Raw genomic sequence first — 23,188 nt, forward strand, 5'->3', positions numbered from 1 at the left:
TATATATATATATATATATATATATATATATATATATCCTGTTGATTCTGCTTCTCTGGAGAACCCTATTACAGGTAAGTTCACTCTTTTGTTTTTCAAACACAAAGGACTGTATCACTCGCAGCACAGTAGGCAGCATGGGCTCCATGCTCTCACCCGTTCCCTTTGTCCCTGCCCCCCAGGTCCCTCAGGGGCGAGGTGGAGACAGGCCCCCTCGGGCATGCTGCACACACAGTGAGCTGGATTTGCAGCTGTGGAATCATGAGCCAGTCTGACAAGGGGGGTTGTGTCAGCAAATCCCCAAACTCTGCCCTGGACAGAGACATCTCCTTCATTACCCTGGACAGCAAACAAATGTGCCCTCTGTCCTGGAGGGAGACACTGTCTCTCTCATCTAAGGCTGTTCACTTGAACAGACAATCTGGAATAAAAGCTGTCACAAGACGTGCAAAAACATGGCACCCTCACCCTCTTCCATAGTCCCCATCCTTGACATTTTGGCATTTTTCCATTGACTTCCACAGACCACCCTCCATTGTACAGGGACCAGCGTACCAGGGACTAAGCAAACGGTTAGCGTCTACTCTGAAGACAAAGCCCCAGCAGTCCCCAGAGATGACACTCATGGGCACGCTTACACTCCAGTCCCAAACAGTGACAATCAGATCATATTCTGAATGGAAAATTATTTGGAGATTTTAAAGCAATGATCTTCTTTATATTCCAATTGCTGCAGTCATGCTTATAGACGCAAGGTCAGATGTAACCACAAGCGCCCACAGTCACCTGAGTGAGCGTCAGGTAAATCCGGTCTGTGAGCGGCGTGATGACCAGCCTCCCGTTCAGGCCCATGTACTCGTAGCCATAGCTGAAGGTCCCCGTGCACTGACGGATGTTCAGCTCATCTGGCTCTCGGTCCCAGTAAAACCGCAGCTGACTTTCCCACTCAAACTCCCGGGCCTCGAGAATGCTGGACGGTGAGAAAAGTGGAGGAAGGGGAGGTGATAAGGGACTCCAAAGAACGACAAAGGGACGGTGTCCCTTTTGAAACACCGGTGCCATTGTAAGGGATTTACCTGCCTCTTATTTATTTATTTATTTATTTATTTTTGACAGTTTTTTTATCGAAACATAATTAATTATATATATTTGTGGGGGTACAGAACTGAATATCAATATATGTGGTGAGCAAATCAGGATAATTAGTATACTCATGTTTACCAAACATAATTAATCTTCGTGACCCTTAACTAGTTTCTTGCCAACCACCCTCCCCTCCCCCTTTCTCACCTCTAATAACCACAGTTTTGTTCTCATTTTTTATTACCTGCCTCTTATAAAAGAATCCACAATGTCTCTGGCGTGCACATCGATGATGAGAACTGTGTTGTATTTTTTCCTGTCGTTTTTGCTCAAGGGCATGGTGATGCGAGTCACCAACTCATCAATTTGCCGGTGCATTTTCTTGCCAAAGTCCTTCATGGCTTGTTTCTTCCCTCCTTGCACCTGGCGGAAGACATCCTCCACCTCCCAGGTCCACCACACCTGGCTGGCGGCCAGCACCACCATGCCCTGGTACAGGAGCATCCAGTCGACCCTACAGAAAAAGTACACCTTTAGGAGACCTTTGCCCATCCAGGCATTGGTACAAAGAGAGTCCCACTAAGAATTTAGTATCTGATCTGGAATAGGGAAGGCAAAGTAAAAGAGTTAAGTAAGCAAACGACAGTAAGATTCTTCCGACTAGATAGTACAGTACCAGGCCAGCGATACCCGCCCCCAAAAATGTTGTGGGTATCTGACTGCATAGAAAGATGTCAGGTCACCTTAAAAATGTTTCTTCATATGGTTCCCAAATTACTTAGTATTATGGGTTCATTGTAAGAAGTAAAAAAAATTCCAACAGAGAAATTAATAATCTCTGCCCACGTTTTCAGCCCTTTTTATAGCTTCCTGCATGTCATGTCTTTTCCATTTTCAACCAAACCTAATCAGAGTTACACATAAATGTATGGTAGGAGGGGCTGTGGTGGTTGTTTCTACAAAAACAGCAGCATGCAATACAAGTTACTCTACACTTTGCTTTTCTCGTTTAATAATTCTAATAGACATGCCTTTAGATCAACGGATATAGGTCTAACCCATATTTCAGAACACAAAAGTACCACCACAGTTTACTCAAACATACTTACTGAGGCCTATTCCGATTGCTTCCAATTCTTTTACCAATACAAATAATACTGCAATAAACATCCTTCTACATCATTTGGCACAGTCTGAAGACAGTTTTGGTTGTCACAGCTGGGAAGGATGGTGCTATTGGCAGGGTAGTAGGGACTAGGGACACTGCCATACATCCTACAATGCACACGACAGCCTCTCTTCCCCCAACAAAGAATAATCTGGCCCCAGAGTCTATAGTGCTGAGTTGAGAAACACCACTCTACATATATCATACATCCTGATGAGTCAGAGCTGCTTCCAGTGTTACTTCTGGAAGGCAGTGATTTCTGTCTAATTCAGTTTTGAAATAGCATCTAGCATAGTGAATAGCCCAGAGCAGAGTTCAGTAAATGTTAGTTAAATGAATGAACATGTCTAGTGATGGGCTAGGACCACCCTATCAACTCACAAGAGGTAACTGTTGAATAGTCAGGAATTTTATAAGCTGGTGGTTTAATCACTTACTGTTAGTGCATTTAGCTTTGAAATCAGCCATGGTAGGAGCGTTCACACCATGGAAGTTGGAAAATGCTCTAAATTAACACTTTAATTTTTTTCTGGAGAGCCAGTTTACCACTGAATATATCTACATGTATGTTATTACATAAAGAGGCAAACAAATTTTTTATTTATCACAGTACCTCAGAAATGGCAGGATCATAATCATATAAATATTATACCATTTTCTAATAATTTATTTTTAAATAGATGTTTTCACTTCACAAAATCAAAAAAGCAGTGTACAAAATCAAGAGGACAGTTTTCCCATCACAATAGTAAAGATTTTATGTTTGCATAAAGGCCCCGCCACATATACTACAGTTTTACTGGGAATCATGCCTAAATCTTCTAGAACAAGTTATCCAAAGACACTGCGTGTATTTTGAGTTCAACCGCACATTAAAGCCCAGCCCTCCTTAGCCACTAGGAGCTGGCATGCCTCCGTGTGGCACCCTGAAGCTTCGCTGGCCACAAAAATTAAGGAATGATTGAAATCCACTAAATATCTTAGAAACAACTTTGCTCATTAACCCACATACGTAATCAGTTCTACCAAACTCCTGGTTTCTGTTGGTTCACTCGTCAGTGGTCCTCCTGCTTGAGGTGCTCAGAAACCCCTAGGAGGCTCATCAAAACACCCATCCCTGGGACCCACCCCCAGAGCTCCTGACGCACAGTGCGGGGCGAAGCCCAGGAATGTGCATTTCTAACAAGCTCCCAGGGTCCTGAGTCTGCCGGTCCAGGAGTACACTTTGAGAAATACTGCACTAGGTGACCCCTTAAATAAAGACAGCTATATGTCAGCTAATTAGCTATCATAAGAAAAGAAAACTGCATTTAGGCTGTCAGCCAATCTACGCCAACCCCTTAAAATTAATCCATTATGACTATTAATACGGTAAAGCAATGCAAGTTCACATTTACGACCTTACCTGCTTCTGTCTTCACAGTATCTAAAAATAGACTCTTTGGTAATTCGTCTATTAGTTCTTCTCATTTCATTCAAAACTGCTGTCATCCAGTCCTCCACTCGCCCCTCGGCCCGGATGATCTTCGAAAACTCCATGACTTCTCCTTCTGCTGAAATCATGGCAGACACCAGTTTCTCTCCACTGTCCCCGTCATTGAACCTCAGCAAGGCTATGTTGTCGTACATCTGCAATCCAGCAGGAGAGTCTTGTTAATAAAAAACACTCGTTTATGAAAGTGGGAACAACATAAGTCTCCGCTTTGAGAAAGGAAAACATGTAATCAAAAATATGAATCTTAAATATGAATTCTTAAGAAAGAAAGCAGCATTTATTAAAGGGAAAGAATGGAATAAAGTACTTCCCTAAGTGCTTTTTTATTAGGGATGAAGGAATTACTCTATAACACTGGTTCTCACCAGGGATGACTTTGTCCCTGGGGGACACTGGGCAATATCTGGAGATATTTTTGGTTGTCATAAGTGGGGAAGGGGTAGTACTGACATCTAGTGGGTAGCGTCCAGGGATGCTGCTGAACACCCTACAATGCACAGGACAGTCCCCACATCATAAACCATCCAGCCCAAAGTGCCAATAGTGCCAGGGCTGAGAAGCCTTGCTCTAGGCTGATTCTTAATACAGAGTTTGATTAGCCAAACAAAGATTATGCATGGAAAGAAAGAAAGAAGGAAAGGAAGGAAGGGAGGGAGGAAATAACAAGTTGAACTCTCAGAAGGAGAGAGCAGAACTGTGGTTACTAGAGGCAGGAAACGGGGGATAGTGAGAGGTTGGTTAATAGACACATAACAGGTAGATAGGAAAAACAAGTTCTATGGGTGTACAATCGAGCTAGGCATCTACTATTAACAATAATTTACTGCATGAGGGGCCGGCCTGGTGGCGCACTGGATAGTGCGCCGCTTGGGAAGCGCGGCGGCGCTCCCGTCCGAGGGTTCGGATCCCACATACAGACCGGCTCCCGCTCACTGGCTGAGCGAGGCGCGGGAGCAGCGCCGAGGCTTGCAATCCCGTTGCCGGTCCCCGGTCCGGTACGGGGGCAACACTGAGGGTTGCGATCCGTTGCCGGACACGGAAAAAAGACAAAAGACAAAAAAAAAAAAAAAAATTTACTGCATGTTATCAAATGGCTAGGAGAGAGGAGATCGAATGTCCTCATCACAAAGAAATGATTGTTTTGTAATGATGAATACGCTAATTACCCTGATTTGATCATCGCCCATTGCATACATGTATTAATACTCAACTCTGTACCCCACAAATGTGTATAACCAGTATGTTTCAATAAAAAAGAGAAAGAAAACAAAAACAAAGATTATGCCTGGCCATCCTCTGCTGTCTATCACAAGGGACAGTTTTCTCTGTTGTTTCCTGCCATTCGAGATAGTTCGTGGATACACATGCGTATGCACATGAAAAAGTAAGAAACACGGGCTGGAAGGAATCACACCAAACCCGTGACAGTGGCTGCCTCTAGGAGGCAGAGGAAGAGAGCTATGAATGGGGATGGGGTACAAGGAGTATGACAACTTTATCTGTACAACTTTACCAAAAAAAAAAGAGCAAATATGACAAATTGGTAGCAAGTGTCAATTCTGGAGGGAGGATAAGATTATTTAGCTGACATTTTAAGGTAGGTACTGTTCTAAGTACTTTATAAGTATTAACTCATTTCATCTTTACAACAACTGCACTGACACAGGTAACTATTAGGGTTATGTCCATTTACAGATGAGGAAACTGATGCCCAGAGAGGTTAGGTAACTAGCTGAAGTTCACACAGCAAATCAGTGGAGAGCCAGGATTGGAACCCAGGCAACCTGGTTCCAGAGCCCATGTGCTAAACCACTATCCTCTATTGCCTCTCTGTTTATTATATTAGTCTTTGCGTATTTCTGTATTTTTTCAGTTTCTCCAAAAAAAAGTTTTTGGACTATGGGAAAAGAACAAAATAACAGCGGAGTTCTGGTGTAACTTCAGACTAAATGCGTGTCATCAGGTTTATGCTTCAAATAAAACCCCCAGCAGCATTTCAGTCTCAACCCTCTGGGCTGACCCTCCTTGCACAGAGAAGTGGCGGAAGACAAGCTGCAGCTGTGAAGTGCACACTGGCAGCCCCCACGCGGGCCCAGAGGACCGACCTTGATCATGTGCTCCTGGACGCAGAGTGGGTCGCTGTTCCCCAGGATGCTGAGCAACTCGTCGTCAGAAATGAAGAAGAACCTCGGGAAAGCATTTCTCTTTGAATCTAAGTAGTCATTTAAGCTTTTCTGGCATTTCTCCAGGCTCTCACTGATGTTCTGTAGCTCATTGAGGCGGTTTGGGGCTTCACAACATCTCTTGATCACGGGGTCTTTTAAGGTCTCGCCCATGATCTGGACAAGGGCAAAAAGAACCGTCAAGCAAGGGAGAGAAATGTTGTTCTCATTCCTGGAACAGGCATCCACCAGGGCCCAAGCACAAAGAGAACAACACTGCAAACGACCCAGTGCCATAGCCCTTGGGGAGACCAATTTGGCAAAAGCTACCAAATTTTTGAACAAGCATATCATTAGCACCTTCCAACGTACTACATATAATTAACTTTTTTCTGATTTTTTTTCTCTGCCTTCCCACGAAAAGGCCAGCTGCATGGGGTAAGGAATTTTATCTGTCTTGTTCACTAATGTATCCCACTGGCCTGCAATAGAGCTTGAATATAGCAGGCCCTCAATCGACATCTGTTGAATTAATGAAGCCAGCAAGCCACTTGGAGCAATTTGCATATATGGAATATTCACTACGTCACTCTTTATCGTGGCAAAAAGAAAAGCAAAATAGCCTAAATGTCCAACAACAGGGAATCAGGTAAATAATTTGTTGTATGTGATCATTTAGACTTTTTAATTGAAATATATCAAAGATGTTGAAAGAAAAACTCCAATTATACTAGTAAAAATGATCCTATTTTTGTAAAATATTTATTTATTCATCTATATCTATTTATATGTTTACGTAGGAGTAAACATTCTTGAAAAATATATGCTCAACTGTTAAAATGGTTACCTTGGGCAAGGGGATTGTAGGTATTTTTTTCTTTTTTTTTTCTTTTTCTTGACTTTTCTTTTTCCTTTTTTGTAATTTCCAAATCATTCTACAATGAATAGATCTTTGTTGTGTATTTTTTTTTTAAGTTTTAAAAAAAGAACTTATTCAAATGGATAAGGTATAAACTTTAGTGAATAAAGGAGACCAAAACATGATCTGGCCACCTGTAACTGAAGAATACAAAAGTAAAGCTAAATAGCAAAATATCTGGGCTTTGAGGTCTGGGTTAAAATCCTGGCTACACTAATTACCAGCAGCAGTAATGACTGGTAAAACACTTTCTGAGAAGGACTTTAAAAGGAGCATACCCTTTCAGGGGCAATTTGTCTTCTAACAATCTATTATAACATATTTATTCTTAATATGGAAAAAGCATTAGGCACAAACCTGCACATTATGTATGAAAGCAAGGAGTTCTGTTCAAACAAAATGCCTAATTACTAAAGAATAATCAACTAAACTTATGTCAAGGTACTCACTAGAACATTATATGAAGGCCTTAAAATATTTTCTCAGATGACTTAATAATATGAAATGTTTCTCATAATATTATTAAGAGAAAAATACAAGATATAAAAGTATATATAATATGATCTTTTTATATAATTATTACTGTGTTTTTTAAACCTATATACATAGGGAGATTTTAAAAATATATTGTCATGTTAAAGTGGTCCCATTAAGGTAATGGAACCACAGGAGATAAGTTTTTTCTACTTTTCTACATTTCCAAAAAAAATTTTTTTTTTTTTTCTTTTTAAAGATGACCGGAAAGGGGATCTTAACCCTTGACTTGGTGTTGTCAGCACCACGCTCTCCCAAGTGAGCCACGGGCCGGCCCCTCCAAAATATTTTAAACATGTAAATATTACTTTTATAATAAAAATAAACATTAACGGGCCGGCCCGGTGGCGCACTGCTACAGTGTGCCGCTTGGGAAGCGCGGCGGCGCTCCCACCGAGGGTTCGGATCCCATGTGGAGACCGGTTCCCGCTCACTGGCTGAGCGAGGCGTGGGAGCAACGCCGAGGGTTGCAGTCCCGTTGCCGGTCCCCGGTCCGGTACGGGGGCAACACTGAGGGTTGCGATCCGTTGCCGGACACGGAAAAAGACAAAAAGACAAAAAAAATAAAAATTAAAAATTAAAAAAAATAAACATTAACAAAGTTTCAATGTTATATGCCAGCAGCTAAAGATCAAACACATTTTTATTAAGTAGATTAAAGTCATACATAATGACAGAAAAAATTCAGAGGCTACTACTGGAAAAAATACTACAAAAGTACAAGTATCTCAAATCACTGTCCTTCTTTCTTGATTAAAATAGAAGCCAGTCACTTGCCCTTTTAAATACTCTATCGATGTTGTCAAACTTTTTCGCCTCCTCTGGAAGTTGTGATCTTATATCTCCACCGATAAAAATGCTTTCAAGATACATCCATTTTCTCTGAACCAACATCCAAATCTGTAAAAGTACAATGTTAATCGGCAGGAGTGACCAAGTACCCTGAGGAGTATATGGCAAAACCCCACCCTACCACAGGACAGATTCAAATCAACTTGAAGAACTTTCCAGGCAAGATAGCAGAGTGATTATATACGCGGCCAACTCCCCTTCCATCCCAGAGGTACAGGAACATGGAGAAAGCATAACTAAATATTGTAAAATACATGACCATACTCAAGAGCAAAAGAAATTCTCCATGCCAGCCCAGGACAGAGAGGAAGCTTCTAGTTGTGAGCAGGGATTAGAGCCCTGTGACTCACAACAACCAAGGACAGACCAGGCAGAAGTCCATTCAAAAAGCAAGCCAGGTATATGTGCCCAGCAATTGCACTCTTGGGCATAGACCCAAAAGAACTGAAAACAGGGACTCAAACAAATAGCTGTACCTGCATCCTCACAGTAGCACTATGCACGGTAACCAAAAAGTGGAAATAGCCCAAATGTCCATCAACCAATGAACAGATAAACAAAATGTGTATATCCATATAGTGGAATACTATTTGGCCATAAAAAAGAATAAAATACTGATGCCCACTACAGCATGGATGAAGCTCCAAAACATTATGCTAAGTGAAAGAAGCCAGACACAAAAGGCCACATATTATATGATTCTATTTATATGAAATATCCAGAATAGATAAGTCCATAGAGACAGAAAACAGGCTGGGGTGGGGATGAGGGATATTGGGTAGGGAATGACTGTTTAATGGGTACCAGGTTTTCTTTTGGTTTGATGAAAATGTTCTAGAACTGCAGGCTGTAGTTGTACAACATTATGGATGTACTAAATTGTGCACTTTAAAATAGTTACTTTGATGTTATGTAGATTTCACCTCAATAAAAAAAAAATTTTAACAAATAAAGAAAAAAACAGTGCTATATCCCATGTAAGATCTTCCACTAATAAAAAGTCATAAACAAAAACAGCAAACAAACAAAGCAAGCCAAGGGAGAACAGGTATGACGGGAGGCCAGGGCCTGGATCACCACCCTAAGCCGTTGAACCAGGCCTGGCATCATCTCACCCAAAACTCATGTTGTAGCCTGTGGTCTGGGGAGGAGAAAAAGGCAGCCATACAAAAATGGTGAAATGAGCCTGGGTTGTTCACAGAGGTATGAACTAGTATCTCCCACAGAGGAAGAAAGCCCCAAATCACCTCATACAAGACTGTGACAGGTACTGCCCAATGTCACAGGTGAGGCTGGAGAGACTGCAAAAACAGAAGACAAAGTGAAGCAAGCACAGGAAAAGAACTTCATGTGAAATGAATTTTCAAAAATTGAAAAAACAGAGAAAAGCTCACCACCATGAGATACGGTTGACAGACACAAAACAAGTGGGAAATTCTTGCTTGAGAAAATAACAAGTATAGAGAAATCTGAAAAGGACTTTAAAATAAATATGTTTACAATTTTCAATGTGATAAGGGAGGTGAAAGCATCTTTGCAACAAGAACAGGACAGCATCAAACAAGAATAGGGACATATGAAAAAGAAACAATTAGGAATTTTAGAAATTAAACATGCATCCATTGAAATAAAAACTCAGATCAATTCCTCTAATCATGCCATCCTCCTCCCAACATAAATCAAGACAAAAAGGTCTGACTTATCATTAGATTCTAAGCACAAAATATACTCATATAAAAGTTCTTTCCTGCTATGAGTTAGCTCTAATCCATCTTCCGTTTATCTTTTCTCTCACCTCAATAACTTCCCCTATCACAGAAAGCGTTTTTTCCCATTTGTGAACAGTTTGCAGAAAAGGCCCCACAAATCTGCTTGCTGAGATGCTCTGCAGGTTGAAAGTGTTGTCATCAAGACACTGAATAATCTCATCAACAGACCCCAAGATGTAGCCTCGCTCCTGCATGCCTTTGTAATACTTGACCACGGTGAATTTCATATTTTCCCACGTGTCTAGAATTTCCTTCACAGCCTGATCAAGAATATAAAAAGAATCATTCAGGATAATGATTCAGACTAGATTGAAAATAATGGAACCCCAGCCCAACCACAACTTCCTTAGTTTGCCTTTGATCAGTGACTCAACCCAGAGTCCTGGTTCAGTTTTCTGAAAAGTCGAGCTCCTGTCATGGTAATAATGGTCATCATTTAGAAAGCGTTTACTATGTGCCAGGTAAGCATGTTGAACACATGATCTCATTTAGTCCTCAAAGCAACCCTACTGCGGGAGGGATTAGTATGACCCACATTTTACAGAGACGGAAATTGGGGCTCAGAAAGGCAAAGCAGTTTGCCAAGTTCACTCGGCTACTGAGAGCCAGAACGAGGGTCTAAATTCCATCAACTGCCTCCAGAGTCTGAATATCAATGCAACCCCACCTGTGTTTACTCTAGTGTTAAGCTGGAAAATTGAATTACAAAATAATATGCCTATTATGATTCCATTTTCAAAAAACATCTGTATCAATATGTATCTACCTTTATATGTGTATATATAAGTATGTGCACATTGTGTGTATACGTGTACATCTGTATATGTATATTATGCGTATATATGTGTGTATGTGTTTGTATATATGTAATATGTGTGGTGTGCAAATGTACTTATTATTTATGTCCATGTATATATGAGTACATACATGCATGTGACTGTGTTTATATGTATTACATATTTGCATATGGGGGTTTGTGTGTATCCGTGTATGTGTATGTTTGTGTGTACATGCATGGGTGTATGTATATATATATATGTGTGTGTGGTATGTGTACATGTAAGTATATGTGCATATGTATATGTGTGTGCATGCATTTTTAAGTAGGGTACACTAAACTGTTAATAATTATCTTCAGGTGGTAGGATTTTGAGCAATTTGTTTATTTTTTCAGTTTTCTACCATGAACATCCATTACTTCAATAATAAATAAATGGAAAGTGAAACTATAATTAGGAACAATAAAAAATTTAACTGAGGCAGAATTAGTATTTTAAAAACAAACAATTCTTTATTACTCAAATGCAACAGGTACTAGCGTAAATATGTTTACCCTTGGAACAAAAGATTCTTTTCTCTCTAGACTATTTTCTAACTATAGTCTTACCTTCTCAATGGCGACCTCCTTGATAGCTGCTGTGACAATCTCATTGAGAACATCCGTATGTTTGTGAAGTTCCATAGCAAACATATTTTCCAAAGTGAACGTCTCGGTCATTTCAAAAAAGACGCCTGTTTTTTCCATAAGTTCTTCCCAATGCCTGAAAGTGTACCAACATTAAAATCTTTATGCTTACTGAATTTAGTGATGAATTTAATTAGTCCCTTTTAAATCACTGGACAAATACCATTATAAAAACTTCTTGTAATGGAATTCTGAAATATGAGGGCATCATGGGAATTATATTTCCAAAGTTTTCCAAAATCCCACTGGCTACCAGAGGTAAACCCAGGAAATAACATTTAGCAAGATACTATATACACTAGTCTTCACAGCCATCTAAGAAAACACACAACTTTTAAATTTTGGAAACTGCTTCTGTCACAGTCTCCAGACCAGTGATCTCGACCTCTGTAGGATCATCCAGCCTTTTTGAGAACCTGGTGTAAATTACAAGCACTCATGTCTTCCATAAATATCTATCGAGTTCCTTATAGCACCAAGGTCACAGGTTCGGATCCCCATACCAGCCAGCCACAAAAAATTTATATATTTATTATTATTATTATTATTGTTGTTATTATTTATTGAGTACTGGGTGCCAGGCAGTGGGCTGAGTGCCCAGGCTGCATGGTGACTAGTAAGCAAGGCCCCTCGCCTTGAGGAACCTATCACCTACTTGGGGAGAGAGTCAATAAGAAAACAAATCTAAAATTAAATCGTTACAAATAATTTTGAGTATTATGAAAAAAACCACAGTGTGATCAAGAAAGAAGGGGCCTACTCCAGCCAGCATGATCAGAACAGACTTCTGTGCACACAGACACAACAGTAAGCAGCTGTGCTCTTGACCCAACTTGGCCTTCTTTCAAGGTTCACATTCAGCCTGTGGGTTTAGCAATTTTTATGGTTCCAAGTATATGGAATGAATGAATGTAAGTAAGACAGCTAACCATGGTGCTAGACAGCAGAATGCCAGGTACCCAGCACAAAAGCAGTAAGTGCTGAATCACGGATTCTTGTAAACACACATTACACAGAGAAATGATCAGAAAGAAGGATCTACTGTTCAATCTACCTCTGTATTTCCAGGTTTAGCACAGGAGCTGACAGGAAGTAGAAATATCATAACCCCTGCACAGACTCAACATTACACAGCACTGAGTCACCCAAGAAGAAAGTGATTCCCTCTTCAATCCCTTACAATCCCTTTCATTATATCAAAGGGAAAGTCTCAGCTTGGTGTTGCTGTCTTCAACACCTTTTCACTGTTATTCACCTTTCTTAGAGGGCAGGCCTCTGGCTCAGGGACAGGCAACAGTTTTAAGCTAAATTTTTAAATTTTTTAAAATTTTTATAATTACTTCCTATTTATGCCTTTTGGTTTTCCACTTATGGTAGTGGTGCAAGTTTCTTTTTTAAAATATATTCATTTAAATAAAAAAGAAATAAACTGATAGAAAAATATAAAGCCATGACAGCACAGGGGATACTCAGATATAACAAAAATGGTGAGAGATGACCAAAGTTTGGGAAACACTGAGTTATGGGATCATAAAATGAGGACCTTTAGCTAGAAAATGCTTACTTCTATCTAGTTTTACAGATGAGAAAATTAAAGTATGCAAAGGTAAAAGTGAGAGCTCCAGGCTAGTCACTAGCACAGTGACAAAGAGGAGCTGAGAACCCATGTCACCTGGGAAAGAAAGGTCCATCACAAGTTCCACCAACAAGAGCCCTTTGGAAATGCGAAGGCAACAGAGGTGTTAAAGATACATGAGCACTTAAGAGAGACTTTCTCACTGGCATGATCAGAAGAACTGGAAGAGATAAGAAAAAGGAATGACTTTCTCACTGAGTAAAATAAACTTGTTCGATGTCATCACATGACTATATGACCACGCTCTGAGAAGTATGACAGAGGAAGAGAGGAACACGTCATGGAAAACGTAACTCACAAAGCTCCTACTGAGTCCTGTCTGTGAGGAGCCATGTCCAATGACCACAGACCCACAAGTGGTGCGTCTCCTCTATCCCATCTGCAAGACCAGCTGTTCCATCCAAAGACTAGTGAGACCTGCACTGTCCAATATGGTAGCCACAAACCACACAGGGCTATTAAGCACTTGAAATGTGGCAAGTCCAAGTTGAAATATACTGTCCATGTAAAATACATGCTGGATTTCAACATTTTATTTTAAGAAGAATATAAAATATCTTACAAGTAACTGTTTTATAGTGGTTATATGTTGCAAGAATAATGCTTTGGATATATTGAGTTAATTAAAATGTATTATTAAAATAATGTCACCTGAGAGACTTTTGATCAAGATGGCAGAATACATGGTCCCCAGCATCACCCTCTCCCACAATCAACCAATTTACAACTATTAAAAAGCAATGACGGGGCCGGCCCGGTGGCGCACTGCTACAGTGTGCCGCTTGGGAGTGCAGCGGCACTCCCGCCGAGGGTTCGGATCCCACATACAGACCGGTTCCCGCTCACTGGCTGAGCAAGGTGCGGGCGCAACACCGAGGGTTGCGATCCCGTTGCCGGTCCCGGTCCGGTACGGCCGCGACACTGAGGGTTGCGATCCGTTGCCGGACACGAAAAAAAAAAGAAAAAAGCAATGACTGCCAAGCTGGGGCCGCTAGAGCTCAGGGGAAGAGGAAGAGAGACCTACGGAGTGCATGAAAACAGGAGAAGTCAGGATGAGAGAAAGAAAGGACTGCTCCAACCATTTTGAGCCCCAAACACTTCATCCCTGGCCCTGTTAAACACACGGAGCAAAAGGTGGCAAAAGCTGCTGCTGTGTCCTTCGGATGAAGTTGCTTAGAGGCAGCAGGGGAGAAGAGGGCCTTGAAGGCGCCCAGGCCAGCAAGACCACTAACAGGGTTCCCATGGACCCATGTAGGAGTGAGCAGCCACAAACAACTGAAAAAAAGAGCCATTCAGAGACCAGTGAGTCATTGCAAGAGACAGGCATGTGGCCCATCCCATGGGAAGTGTTTGGAGCTCAGGGGGTGTGGGAGACGGGCCCACTGGGGGAATATTAGGGCACAGCACAGACAGCTGATCTGCCCCCCAATCAGTGCAGAACCATTCAGTGGAAACTGGTCAGGAATACAGAACTGCAGGGGATACAGTTTGCTGAAAAGACTCAGGCCCAAACCAAAGTTTCCACACAACCCAGGTGTACTGGACCTCACAAGACCCAGAAGTGCTTACAAGGCCAATAATTAAAACTTGAGCTGCACAAAAAGCCCTCCCCAGAGGATTAGCAGCAAAGGGGCAATTTAGCTCAACCACAGAGCTCAAGTGCTGGTTCCCACAAGAAGTTCCCCCAATTTAGAAGTAAGCAAAGGACAACAAATCAGTTCCAGTGCAAAGTTAAATGGTGGGAACAGCAAATAATACAACACAGAACTGAAAGAAGAAACAAAATACCCACATACCAGAGACAAAGTTTGATATTAACTAGTAAAGTTCTCACATCACCAAAGAACACCTATAACATCTAGAAGGACCGGAAGTCCCCCAGACTCCTGAGACAGAGTAGGGGCTGAGGATATCAGCCACGCCCTCCTGACATCCACATCCAGCCCAGTGATGACCACCAGGCTGCCGCTGGAAGCACCCCGGGCTCCCTAGCTGGGTCAGGGGGGCGCCAAGAGCCTCAGCCACACCCCCTGCTATCTGCACCCAGCCGAGTGATGACCACCAAGCTGCAGCCAGAAGTGCCCAGGGCTGCTGGGGTGGGGGGATGACCGAGGACCTCAGCCACACCGCCCCGAAGTCCACATCCAGCCCAGCCATGACCAAGCTGTTTCTGGAAGCCTCCTGGGCTCCTCTGCCAGATGAGGGGGGTGCCATGGGCCTTGACCACACAGCCCCTCCCTTCTTCTCCCTCCTACCACTCTATTCCTCTCCCTCTTCCCCTCTCCCCCTCCCCCGCAACTGCTCCACAACATCTTAGAATGTGAAAAAAATATATTAATAAATAAATGGGGCCGGCCCGGTGGCGCACTGGGTAGTGCGCCGCTTGGGAAGCGCGGTGGCGCTCCCGCCCGAGGGTTCGGATCCCACATACAGACCGGCTCCCGCTCACTGGCTGAGCGAGGCGCGGGAGCAACGCCGAGGTTTGCAATCCCGTTGCCGGTCCCTGGTCCGGTACGGGGGCAACACTGAGGGTTGCGATCCGTTGCCGGACACGGAAAAAGACAAAAAGACAAAAAAATAAATAAATAAGTAAATAAATAAATAAATGAATTTTTAAAATAAAAAATAAATTAATGTCACCCGTTTCCTTTTTACTCTTTTAATGTAGCTGCTAGAAAATTGTAAATTACATAGGTGAGTCCCATTATATTTCTGCTAGATGGTGCTGGATGGCACCTTGCTATTTTCTTTTTAAACTTCAAATGTAGCAACTGTAAATGCCACTTTATGCCTGATGTGGATTTTTTTTTTTAAGAATCCTGGTGATGATAATTTTATAGAAACTTTACATAGAAACAATATTCTAGAACTATCTCTTGCACATTTGTAGCCCTGATTCATAGTTGAAAACTTATTCTTCATCATCAGATCTAAGCAAAGATAATGAACCGAGGGACATAGTTTTAAACTAAAAGCTCCTCCTACACTTTCACATCGGCCAACAGAGGACAAAACAAACCTGTCTCTTAGTGCCTCGTGTTTCAAGTCAAGAAGTAAAGGAATTGATTCTTTGAATGACTTCATCTTTGCTTCCAAATGATAGGCCACTGATAAGCTGCGAACGGACCGAGGTAGCTTTCTGAGAGTCCTGAGAAAACCGTCGATTCCTTCCTGGAGAAACTGGACATTCAGGTTGATCCAAAGAGTCTGAGACCATTCTTCTTTTGCAATCTGGAAATGTGCGAGAAATAGTTCCATCAACAAGAGCCCTTTGGAAATGCAAGCGTAACTTGACAAACGGAGCAAGCTCCTGATTCTTAGTCATGTTAAGCTATCTTAAAATACTATCACTCATCTAGCCACAACTACCTCAAATTCACAAATGAAGAAGTGATTACAAGAACCTAAAACAGAAACAAAAGAATTCCAACTTTCTTAAGCCCTTGCAAAATAATGCTGTATCTGAGGATGTGTGGAATCCAAAAATACGTCTTCCTTTCTTCATGACAAAAGTAAGAAGTATGAAGTAACAGGCTTGTTTGCACTTCATTCAAATGCTGTCGTAACATGCTTCTCTTTCCTGGGAAAAGAAGCTGAGGTCACACAACACTTACAGTTGAGATTGCTAATCCAAGAATCTGTCTACTCTACATCAGACTGAGGCTAGGAAGTAAGACTAAAACATGATCCTGCTGGATTATCATAAAGAAAAGGTTTTCTGTGTTGTATTTTCCTGAGATTTAATGTAAAAAGTACTCTCTTACATAAAATTTACCATCTTGGGTAGTTTGCATTTGCAACCTATAACATCTAGGCTTGACAAAATTGCAAAAGTCATGCAACGTATTTTATAGAAAACTTCGTTAATGGATGAAATGTACTTATGGCGTTTTTTAAACTTAAAGTGTAAATGACGTGATGCATTTGTATTTCTCATTCCTCCTCCTTTATTTTCTAAAAACAAAGACAAAAAGCTGAAAGAGGTTTCGGATTTTTTTGAGACAACAGCTCTGATTCATTACCTCCTTTTTGCAGAAATTTAATGAGATGCATTAGAAGGAATTCATAAAGAAATTAAAGTCCTTTTTGGCGTTTCTAAACCTAAACACAAGACAGCCAATCAGTCATGATCATGCCTTTTTTTCATCCACCCTCAGTCCCTTTGCCTTTGTACTTCATTGACCACACTTGGCAAAACCACAGCTCTGGCTAAATCCACCCCTCAACATTCAATGATGCTCAGCCCTACCCCTGGATGGCCAGCTGTGGCTGATGGGATCACCCAACCTCACTCACCAGCCTCAGTCTAAGTCCAGACCCTTAACGCTTCCATCGCTGCCATTGGTCACCCCACGTTTCCCTGGCCCAATCACTGCCCCATTCCTGTTTCGCTATGCTCATCGGCCAGCCCCCCGGCCCATTGTCCTCTGCCCATCGTCTCGCTGCACACATCACTGGGGAAACGCGTCTTTCGCCACCCCCCGCCCCAACAGATCTCTACACATACATTCTGCTTTCCCGATAGGACAGCAGATGACTTGTGTGCCCCCTACCTGAGGCCACCTCTTGACCCTATCCTTTCCTACCTACTCAAGGACATCACTCAAGCCATTCTCTTCCCTTCTGTCTCCACTCCCCAGTTCTTCCTCTTTACTGGATCACTCCTGTCAGTATACAAACAGTGTCACAATTTCTCTCATCTTAAAAAGAGTTATCCTGACCCCACATCCCCTCCAGCTACCACTGCCCATTTCTCAGCTTCCCTTCATAACAAACTCACTGAAGAAGGCGTCTGTCCTTGATGTTTCTAACTCCCCTCTTCCCATTCTCTCTGTTTTTCTTCCAACAGCATTCTTGAGGATCAACTGGCCCACAGTAAGGTGTATATAATCAAAGTATACAATGCACTAAGTTCTGACACGTACACACTCGTGAAACCATCACCACAAGCAAGACAGTGAACTTATCTGTCACCCCAAAAGTCTTCCCTGCCCTTTGAATCACCCTCCATCCCTCTCCTCCTGTCCCCACCCCTAATTAACCACTGCTCTGCTTTCTGTCACTATAAATTAGTTCACATTTTTAAAAATTTTGCACAAATGGAATTACAGAGTGTGAACTCTTGTTTCTGGCTTCTTCACTCAGCATGATGATTTTGGGTCCATCCACGCTGTTGTGTGAGTGTATCAATAGTCCGATCCTTTCTCTTGCTGAGTAGTATTCCAGCATATGTATCCCTTCTCTCGCTGATGGACATTTGGGTCATTCCCAGTCTTGGGCTGTTACCAATAGAGCTGCTATGAACATTCATGCAGAAGTCGTTATAAGGGTCTCTGCTTTCTTTCCTCCCGGGTAAATACCTTGGACTCTCTGTCAGGCTTCCACGGCCACCACTCCCTTCAAATTTTTCTTTCTAAGGTTACTAGTGGGCCCCATGATACGAAATTCTGTGGTCAGTCCCCCTCCCCTCTCACTTGCTCTCTCAGCAGCATCTGTGAAGTTGATCAGTCCCACCTCCTCGAAACGCTCTTCCCACGTGGCTTCTGAGACCTCAACCTCGCCTGTCATCCTTCCACCACCTGGGCCACTCCTCATTCTCCTGGTCTTTCAATTTGGGGAATCTTCTTCTCATGGCATTTACTGTTGGAGTGGCCCAGCCTCCATCCTTGCCCCATCCTCTAACTACCCCTCCCCTGCATGTACTGAGTTGAATAGTGCTCCCCAAATTCATGTCTACCCAGAAACTCAGAATGTTTGGAAAGAGGTTCTTTGCAAATGTAATTGAGAAGAGGTCACATTAGATTAGGATAAGCTCTAAAGCCAATGACAGGTGTCCTTATAAGAAGAGAAAACAGACAGAGACAGGCACAGAGGGAATACAGCCATGTGGCAGCAGAGGCAGAGACTGAAGTGACACATCTACAAGCCAAGGACACCAAGGGTTGCCATCAACCACCAGAAGCTGGAAGAAACAAGGAAGGACCCTCCCCTAATAACCTCTGGAGGGAGCGTGGCCCTGGGGACACCATGACTTCTGGCCTCCAGGACTGTGAAGGAATAAATTTCTGTTGTTTTAAAACTCCCAGTTTGTGTTCATAGTAAATTGTTATGTCAGCCTAGGAAACAAATACACCAGATGAGCCCATCCAGACTGGTGGCTTTAAGTAAATTCTATACCTTGACAATTCCCAAGTTCACACCTCCAGGCCAGACTTCTCTTCTGAGCTCCAGATAAGTGTATCCAAGGGCTTACTCGACATCTTCACATGAGCATCCAATAGACACCATCTCGTGCTGAATTCCCAATACCCGCCCCCACCCCAAACATTCTCTTCCAAGAGTCTACACTTAAGAGTGACACTAACCTTTGGCTCCCCAAGCCAAAAAATCTTGGTGTCCTTCCTGCTCTTTTCCTGCTCTCGCCCCACATCTGAACCTCCAGGAAATCCTACTGACGCCACCTTCCAAATAGATCCAGAATCTGCCACGTCTCCCACCTCCACAGCTGCCACCCCCAGAGCCCACTGGGATTATGACGACGGTCTCCTGCCTGGCCTCCCTGCCCCCACTGTGTGTTCTCAATACACAGATTTGAAAAGCAATTGCTACTAAAAAATAAATTTGAAGGAGGGTGGAAGTCACTCTGATGAAATATACCTTCATAGCTACAATCCACAATGGCTGGGGACCAAGCTATGTGTCAATATTGAATTAAGTTTAAAAAAAAAAACAACACATTTTGACATACGCATGGTTGTTCCCAATTCACATAACTTTTCCTTTAAAAATTGAGTATTTTGGGCCGAGCCCGTGGTGCACTCAGGAGAGTGTGGCCCTGGGAGTGCAGCAGCGCTCCCGCCGAAGGTTCGGATCCTTTATGGGGTTGACCGGTGCGCTCACAGCGCTCACTGGCTGAGCGCGGTGCGGCCGGTCTCAAAAAAGGACAAAAAGAAAAATTGAGTATTTTGGGCCGAGCCCGTGGTGCACTCAGGAGAGTGTGGCCCTGGGAGTGCAGCAGCGCTCCCGCCGAAGGTTCGGATCCTTTATGGGGTTGACCGGTGCGCTCACAGCGCTCACTGGCTGAGCGCGGTGCGGCCGGTCTCAAAAAAGGACAAAAAGAAAAATTGAGTATTTTTTTACTTTATGAATTTTTTCCATTGTGCACATATCTAATCAGTCACTAAGTCTTATCACTTTCAACATTAACATGTCTCCAAATATTCTTATCTCTCTGTTCCTTCCATAATTGTTCTAAAATGCAAGCTATTTGTCCTTCTGCCAGGACTGCGGCAGTGACCTCCTAAATGTCTCCCTGCTGCCTCCAGAGTACCTCGGACAGCTTCGTCTCCACCAGCCCCTCCCCACGTCCCCAACCTCATCTGCTGGCCCCTCGGCACAGTCTCCTCCAGCCACAAAAGGTGTGTATACACAACATTTTCCCCATCTCCCGTCTTTGTTCCTGCCTGACCCTGTGCCTGGAAAGCCTTGTTCGGCACTAACCAGGCAAAAACCTGTTCCTGATTCAGAGCCTCACACAAGTGCCACCCCTTTAGGGAAGCTCTCTTGGCCACCCTCCTTCCTCCTCTGGGCTCTGCAGTGCTTTGTCTACCCCATTTCTATCACATACCATAGCAGTGTGGTTATTTGTTTATGTATCACTGTGATGGTTAATTCTATGTGTCAACTTGTCTGGGTCATGGGTGTCCAGGTATTTAGTCAAACATTATTCTGGACGTGTCTGTGAGTGTGTTTCTGGATGAGACTAACATTTGAATCAGTAGACTGAGAAAAGCAAATGTGAGTGGGCCTCATCCAATCCATTGAAGGCCTGAACAGAACAAAAGTACTGAGTAAGAGAGGATTCGCTCTCTCTGTTTGCCTTTGCCATAGGATATCAGTCTTCTGCATCCTCCTTGGACTCAGACTGGAGCTTACACCATGGGCTCTCTTGGGTCTCTCCAGCTTGCCAACTGCAGATCTTGGGACTTCTCAGCCTCCATGATTACATGAACCAATTCCTTATAATAAATCTCTTTATGTAAAGATGATATAGATATAGATCTCCTATTGGTTCTATTTCTCAAGAACCCAGACTAATACAGGCATTCATCCCTGGGGGCTCAAGAAGGGCAGGAGTGGGCAGCCATGATTCCTTTCTGAACCTTGCACATCACTGGGCTAAGTTAGTAGATGAATGAAGGAAGGAAGGAAGGGTGTGAATTTGCATGGGGAACATATACTAAAGAGATGCTGATGGAGTTTGGATGTGTTGTTGTCTCCAAAACTCATGTGGAAATTTGATCTCCAATGTGGCAGTGCTGGAAACTGATTGAGTCATGGGGGCGGATCCCTCATGAATGGATTAATGCTCTCCCTGTGGGAGGGGGGATTAATGAGTGAGTTCTCACTCTACTAGTTCCCGGGAGAGCTTGTTGCTTTAAGAGACCCTGGCACCTCCTCTCTCTCATTCGCTTCTCTCTCTTGCTTCCTCTCGCCATATGATCTGCTTGTACCCGCCAGCTGCCTGCCACTTTCCACCATGAGTAGAAGCAGCCTGAGGCCCCTGCCAGATGCAGCTGTCCCAGAATCGTAAGCCAAATGAAACTCTTTTCCTTATAAATTACCCAGTCTCAGGTATTTCTGTTATAGCAACACAAAACGGACTAAAACAGATGCATTCCAATGACAGGATATTTGCTACTTTTAATTTCCACTTCCAATGAAGCAGTTCAACCCACACCTTAACCAAGCCCTTAATCTCGAGAGAGAGGTTTCTCTTTTATGATTTTCGTGAAATACACATAATACAAAATTTACCACTTTAACCATTTTAAAGTGTGCAGTTCCATGGCACCCAGTACATTCACAAGGTTAGGCATCCACCACCATTGTCTAGCTCCAAAACTTTTTTAACATCCCAAATGGAAACGCTGCACCCTTTAGCCATCATTCCCTATAACCCACCTCTCCCTGCAGCCAAAATGAGAGTTTCTACAAAATCTGACCCAAGCCCTTTATTATGATGGCATCTAAGTCCACTGGGCCTAATTAATTCCTCTATTCACTTCGGTGAGATTGAGTCTTTCAGAGAGATGCTCACCTTTAGTTGTTCGTACAACTCGTAAATCATTTTCAGCCCACTCATTTCCTTCTGCACTTTGAGCAGCTCTGGGTACATTGTAATAGGAAGATCAAAAAGTTTCTCAGCATTAGCCAACTCCTGACGATTCTTTTCATGTTTTGCCAGCTCTTTCTCATAAGTGTCTAAAAGTTCTACTCCTAGTAAATAAATATATAGATAAATGGGTAAATAAATTTTAGGATATACAAAACTGAATAAGAAATCCTGAATAATGCACATAAATTATCAATTCATCCACATAAGCTGTATGAGAAGATGAATTTATAATGAACAGACTTCATCACACCATCATTCTAACTAAAACCAAAAGGCCAATTACATCTGCAAAGCTCTCCAGTTAGAAAATTCTGTCTAATTCTCGCACTCAGGGAGTGCAGGAAGTGAGGCTATTCTTTTTTTTTTTTTTTTTTTTTTTTTTAAGATGACCGGTAAGGGGATCTTAACCCTTGACTTGGTGTTGTTAGCACCACACTCTCCCAGTGAGCCAACCGGCCATCCCTATATGGGATCCGAACCCGTGGCCTTGGTGTTAGCACCAGACTCTCCCAAGTGAGCCACGGCCAGCCCGGAAATGAGGCTATTCTAATGCAATATGAAGTGGCCTCTATTATGGTCTATGCCACCCATCCTTCATCATCACATGCTGACTCTCCTGACACTCTTCTCCTCCTCATTCCAGTGGCCATTGTAACTCCATCCCTGCTCACATCACCCACCAAATACCACCTTTTCAAGATGACTTTTCGAGCATCTCTTAATAGACAAGACCTTCTTTTTTTTTTTTGAGTCCCTAGTAGTCTTTGGTTTGTAACAGTCTCATGGTATTTATCAAATTCTGTTTAGAATAAGAATTTTAGTGTTTTTTACCTTGTCACCCTCTTAGCTTATGTTACTTGAAGGGCACAGGACAAACATGAAGGGGTCAGGATCTCAGTCTGAAGAGTAAATGTGGTAGGAGTAAAG

General features: G+C 42.7%; 1 protein-coding gene across 1 annotated transcript in view; it reads right to left on the reverse strand.

The window, feature by feature from the left end:
• Positions 1-23,188, reverse strand: part of DNAH10 (dynein, axonemal, heavy chain 10) — a 150,365-nt gene that overhangs the window by 77,041 nt on the left and 50,136 nt on the right. Inside the window, exons 23-31 of the mRNA XM_008591330.1 lie at positions 22,184-22,362; positions 16,103-16,314; positions 11,370-11,523; positions 10,009-10,242; positions 8,139-8,261; positions 5,852-6,085; positions 3,657-3,880; positions 1,328-1,597; positions 787-970 (exon numbers count right to left, since the gene is read on the reverse strand). Of these exons, the coding sequence (XP_008589552.1) occupies positions 787-970; positions 1,328-1,597; positions 3,657-3,880; positions 5,852-6,085; positions 8,139-8,261; positions 10,009-10,242; positions 11,370-11,523; positions 16,103-16,314; positions 22,184-22,362 (1,814 nt within the window). The remainder of the gene's footprint in view (positions 1-786; positions 971-1,327; positions 1,598-3,656; positions 3,881-5,851; positions 6,086-8,138; positions 8,262-10,008; positions 10,243-11,369; positions 11,524-16,102; positions 16,315-22,183; positions 22,363-23,188) is intronic.

Source organism: Galeopterus variegatus, unplaced genomic scaffold, assembly GCF_000696425.1.
Source record: "Galeopterus variegatus unplaced genomic scaffold, G_variegatus-3.0.2 Scaffold147, whole genome shotgun sequence".
NCBI classification, from domain to species: Eukaryota; Metazoa; Chordata; class Mammalia; order Dermoptera; family Cynocephalidae; genus Galeopterus; species Galeopterus variegatus.